Genomic DNA, 5,878 nt, shown 5'->3' on the forward strand with positions numbered 1-5,878 from the left:
AAAAAGTACTGATTGTTCTTCTATCAACCCTTGATTCGTAAGACAACTGGTTATTTTACACCAATGAAAGTTAGTATTTGAACTTGCCTTTATAAATGGCAATTTCAGTTTTGTGTGTGGCACATAATTGTTGCTATATCTTTAACTGTGAAAGGTCTACTTTTCACTTAATGTATAACTTGTGGCATCCAAATAATCCTTGCCATGTTCCTTTGGTCATTTCCTTGTTGTATTCCTTTTCAGTAACCAATAATATTAGAACTACAAAATGCTAACACTTATGACATCAAGTAATAAAATAGTGCAATTCATTTATTATTTAATAATAATGTTAAAAATAAATATAAAGGTAGCACTAGGCGCTGGTCTTACCAACAGCAATCAAAAAGTAAGTGTAATTAGTAGACTGGCAGTCATTTACTTTTCCATGAATCAACAAAGAAGTTATTGTTTATACTGACAATCCCATAGCCAGGGAAGAAAATCAGACTGTGGTGTTAACTCATATAGGTGTGAGCTGTCTGATTCACTTTGTTATTTTGGCATGAATGAGCTGTGGTAGAGTTCCAATTGCTTAGCATGAGCTTTGATTGGCTTAGTTACTTCTATCCCTTTCCTGGCTTATAGGATTGTGTAAATGAATGAGTACTATTTCATTTCTGGTTAACCATACTGAACAATGGATGGATTATCTTTACCGTTTTTTCGTAATTATAAATCTTATTTTTCCTGGAAGATAATACTGTTGCAGTTCTGATGCTACAACTGATAGTAACGTATTGTGTAACCTTTTTTCATGAAATCCATATGTCAGGCTGACTACAATTGACACTCTCTTTATTGCTCAATAGGAAGCTGAGCCTTTCATAACCTGACTTATTGTTTTTTCAAAACATCGTGTTACACTATTGTTCTACAGTATCTGAAATGGGGACATCATCAACATCACTGCTGAGCTGGAGCTTAATGATTTTATCCAAAAGCCAGTCAATGTTCAATTCTAAGCCTTATAGACGAAGACACATACTGCCAGAACCAACTACCATCTTTTCTCGTGAATCGAGTGTACTGAAGATGTCAGCCATGATAAAACGCCTGTTATGGTCAACAGCCCTCAACCTCAAGGACTGGTTGTGATTTCAGTAGCAATTTGGAATCTACCATCAATCCAATTGGTGAAGAAGTAATAACGATTCATGAAATGTCTAAGTGAGGAGCGTAAAACAAGATTCAATAATTTAAGTTGTGAGCCCACCACTGGTAGGACCTCATAACCAAGAAGCTGATGGCCATCCCACTATGGGGTAAGTAGAAATCAAGAAGCTAGTCATTAGTATCATCAACACTTAAATGATGATACTGCAATGCGGTTCGTTAAACGTTGTTGTGTGTTTAATTAAATGTTCTACGCAGAATTCGTGCAGAGAAAAGAATAAAGAAAAGCGTGATGATATTTCCGTTAGAAATATCTAACTGAGTCGGCACTTATACAGTGAATAGTATGTATACATGATACATCCCGTGAACACGTGCAATGCACATCCACTGCAAAAATAAAGACCCGTAGCTTAGTACAATGAAGTGTGTCTGAGAAGACAAACTTCGCGATTTGAAAGAAAAGAGATTATAGGCTCTGAGTTATAGAGTCAAAATCTGGTTATTTGAGATCTCCTGTGCACGAGATTATGGAACATTAACATAAACTTGATGCTACATCAATAAACTTTCGGATCCGTTGAAAGTGCTGCCTAAGAGTAACAAACGACGTCTTGTTGGGATTTAGAAAATATATCAAAAACAACAAATTATTAGCGACTTTACTACACCCAGTTTGGTCACAAGCAGATATGTACCATTTCTGGGTCTATTGGGCATGCTCTAAATGAAGGACCAGCATGTGCAGATTGCACATTACCCCCCAAGAATACTCGACATTGTTATACTTGATATGCTATGTAAACTTTATAAATCAGGATTCCTACTTAATAACAAACTAATTAATTGAAATTTGAAATATCACTGTTCAAGACTTGGAACTTAAGTTGTTTATGTATTTCGAAACTGAGTCGGCAGTAAGGTAAAATCGATTTCATCAGTTAAGCTAACTTCTCTTCTGTAATGGCCTATATTGTCAACAACTTTCCACTGTAGGCACAACATATATATAAAAAAAATTAAAAAACTGTCATAACTATTTATTTGTATACATACCGCTGCATTTCAAAATATGATACAATATTTCACAATGTTAACTATCAATAACCAGAGACCTTTGAAAATTAGCGATATAGAAACAAACCGTTTGTCCTTTATTGACACAAATAGAGGTAAGCTTAGAAATAGAGATTTGAAAGAAATGTATTTCTCCTGCAAAGTAAACAACTAAAGGTTGAGGCCTGATAGATATTGTGAAAATAGAGTAATTAAGGAAAATATGATAGAAGATACACTTCAGTCAAACCAGGTTTTCGTGTTTCTTAGAAATTATAGCATTAGCGTAAAACTTTGTAAATATCGTTTTCTTGCATATATATTCAAAACTGTGTTTATTTTAATTTGGTCGACGGTCACTGTTTGGAAGTACAGCAACAAATACCTTATCTCTGTCACCCAGAACTTTACAATAGGAAATATGTATCGAAAGAATAAAACATTATAGAAAAAATCAGAAATATATTTTTATGTGAAGTTCATTCCAACATAAATAAGTTTATTAGCCCGTGCTGACCAAATCAAAACAATATCGTATTCAAATAATCTATATTGCAGCAGTACTGAAGAAGCAATACCTACAAACTAACATAACTAAGTAACCTAAAAAACACAATAAAACTCAAATTACTTTCTCGTGATAATCCTGAAGCATCGAGTTTGGAGAGACAGATTTAAGTAACCAAGGTAACAGCATAATTAAATAACCTTCATCGTTATAGTTCCTGTAGTACCTACACACAGACAATGTTAAGTAAGTAGCACATTATAATATCACACTCTATTATGTTGCTGAAACAAACACCAGCATCACATGTAGAATACCATTAATACCCTATTAATATTAATAATTTCATTCCCAAAACAGTCAAACATCAGAACTACTGCTTAAGCCTTATTTTATATTGGTATATATATGAATTTAAACGATGAGTTATTAGTAATAAACAGATGTAGCTTCTCGTTTGCACCTAAACTGTTTTTGTCTATTTACATCAAAAACAGTCAGTGGAGGAAAGATTTGATCACACTTTTCAAATGTGAAAATTGCATTACAAAAAATTAAAAGTTATATTTTTATTAAGTAGCAGCAACTTATGAGCAGCACATTTTTACATACTTTGCTTGTTTTGTAATGTTTGTCCATCAGAATATTGCAAAATGATTTTAACGTAGTTTAGAAGTAACTAACAAGGTAATTTTACAGTTTTGAATATTTAGTAAAATCAAATGTAAGTGCTTAACTTTGGATTTTTACGCAATTTACTTCGAGATTTTTTTATACAACAATTGAAATTACAGTTTCTTACCTCATTTGGTAAGAGAACTTACAGATGCTATTAAGAATTAAACTTTAATCTCTTCACCACAATAAAGAAACGCCAGATTCGATTTATTTTTTATATATTTGCTATAGCTGTTCTATACGCCCTCCACTGGCACAACAGTATGTCTGCTGACTTACAACGTTAGAAACCTGGTTTCGATACCTGTGATAACTTTGTACTTAACTTCAAACAAACACACTGTTGTATACATAAAATATTACTAATACTAATAAATTGTCACAGTATCATTACAAGTATGTCTAATAATAGTAATAATGTTCCATTGCTTTACCTGTACTAATTGGAAAAACTGAGCTGCTTTGGCGATTGGATCTGTGACGGTAGTACAGGCAGCACCAAAGAGGGCAACTACTTTATGAGTCTTTCTGGAAAGCATATCGAAAAAGTTCTTCATTCCAACTGCTGGGTCACACTGAAAAAAAAAAGACCAGGAGGTGAACTAACAGTCACCAGGAGGTAAACTAGAAGTCACCAAGAGGTAAACTAACAGTCACCAGGAGGTAAACTAGAAGTCACCAAGAAGTGAACTAACAGTCATCAGGAGGTAAACTAGAAGTCACCAAAAGGTAAACTAACAGTCACCAGGAGGTAAACTAGAAGTCACCAAGAAGTGAACTAACAGTCACCAGGAGGTAAACTAGAAGTCACCAAGAGGTGAACTAACAGTCATCAGGAGGTGAGCTAACAGTCTTGCCATTATCTAAGCATCTGAAAATAGCTTCTAAGAATCAAGTAATAACACATAAGGAAAAGGTCAATTTCTTCTGTAATTAGATCAAAGCGCAAAATGTTTTTAAAAATGAGAAACAGTGGGATGTTTGTTTAACTTTATACAATACATTAGAATTACAGATAAAGGTTTTAATGAAGATGTTTCAGCACAACTTTAGAGGAGTGGTAAAGTTTGGAAATAAAACAGACATTATATGTAGAACCTTTCAGCCCTTTTACTTATAATACTTATATCATACTACTGTAAATTTTTAGTGAAGCTTGAGTATCAATTTAAGTACACAGTCATAAGTCATAATCCGATGATACAAAACTATAAAAGTTTCTCCACTAGCAAAACAAGTTATTGTAAAATATTATGTGGTTCCTTGTTGTTGTTTTTTTTTTTTCAATTTCAATGCATACTTTTCAAGGTTCATCAAAATGATTGGAGAATAAGGTATAAAGCGGTTAGGTACGTTCGAATAAAAATCTAGAGCCTTAACACATTATTACAATTCAAAACACCATGTCCAGTTATGTATCTTGACAATAATCCTGCAGCATAGTTTCCATTACAAAATACTCCGTCGTAAGGCTGCCATATTCGAAAGCACACCACTCCTTCATGATTGTGTTGCGTACTGTTGCCTGGAGCACGTGGACGGCTTTTGGCACTGACATTTATGTTCGTGGATTCTTACCTGTTACAAGACACCGCACTTTGCAGGACTTTTTCTAGTACCCCAAATTAATTGTTCTTCACTTTCCAATGTCATTAAGTACAAGGTGTATCCCCGTTAAGTAGTCAATCTGAACGCATCTTATTGATCTGAATGTATGAATGTTTTGCGTCAGTTAGAGATATTATTCACTTTTTCCAAAAGCGCTAATTTTTGGTGGCATCACACTATCTGGAAATTTAAACAATGTTAAAATGTAACTGTAATACAACCCGTTTCACAGCGGTGGAATATCGACTCTAGCTGTTAGTGACTTGCTCATTTGTATATTTAAAACTGTTTTAATATAAAATAATCAACCCTCTGTAAAGGTCAAAACTATAAAGAGGTTGAAAACGCTTATTAATGGGCAACACTCAATTGTAGAATTATCTATTATAATTATGGTTAAAACATTGTTCTAGGAATTACTAAATTATTAGATTAAATATACAAATATAGAAGAACACTAAACAATGGCTGCGTCTTACTTCATACTTGATTTATATATATATATTATTGTATATAGTTTATCAGTTTTTATCAGTAAGTTTTACAGGTGATTTGTGATATATATATATATGTCTGAAAATCTCAAGACCATACATTGTATTAATTATTAAAGAATAAAATAGACATATATGAGTTGGTAGTAACACTGTTATCAGCACATTATAGAAAGTGTTATTTATAAGTTTTGATTATAAATAAATATCGGCAGGTAGCAATAATATTGATTGTGAGGTACGATTATATATTCGAGTATTTGTTTTTATTGCTTTCCCACTTTTTATTATTAGCTTTCTTTATGGCCTGATAAAAAAAGAGTTGTATTAAGTAATTTTATTACACATTGAACTAGAAAATGAAAGCATACAGCTTTAT

The 5,878-nt window shown here is 32.9% G+C and overlaps 1 protein-coding gene across 1 annotated transcript in view; it reads right to left on the minus strand.

Annotated features, from left to right (window-relative positions):
- Positions 1-5,878, minus strand: part of LOC106458509 (gamma-aminobutyric acid type B receptor subunit 2-like) — a 268,856-nt gene that overhangs the window by 78,519 nt on the left and 184,459 nt on the right. The window contains exon 2 of the mRNA XM_022384745.1: positions 3,832-3,972. Coding sequence (XP_022240453.1) covers positions 3,832-3,972 — 141 coding nt within the window. The remainder of the gene's footprint in view (positions 1-3,831; positions 3,973-5,878) is intronic.

This window comes from Limulus polyphemus, unplaced genomic scaffold (assembly GCF_000517525.1).
Source record: "Limulus polyphemus unplaced genomic scaffold, Limulus_polyphemus-2.1.2 Scaffold478, whole genome shotgun sequence".
Classification (NCBI taxonomy): Eukaryota; Metazoa; Arthropoda; class Merostomata; order Xiphosura; family Limulidae; genus Limulus; species Limulus polyphemus.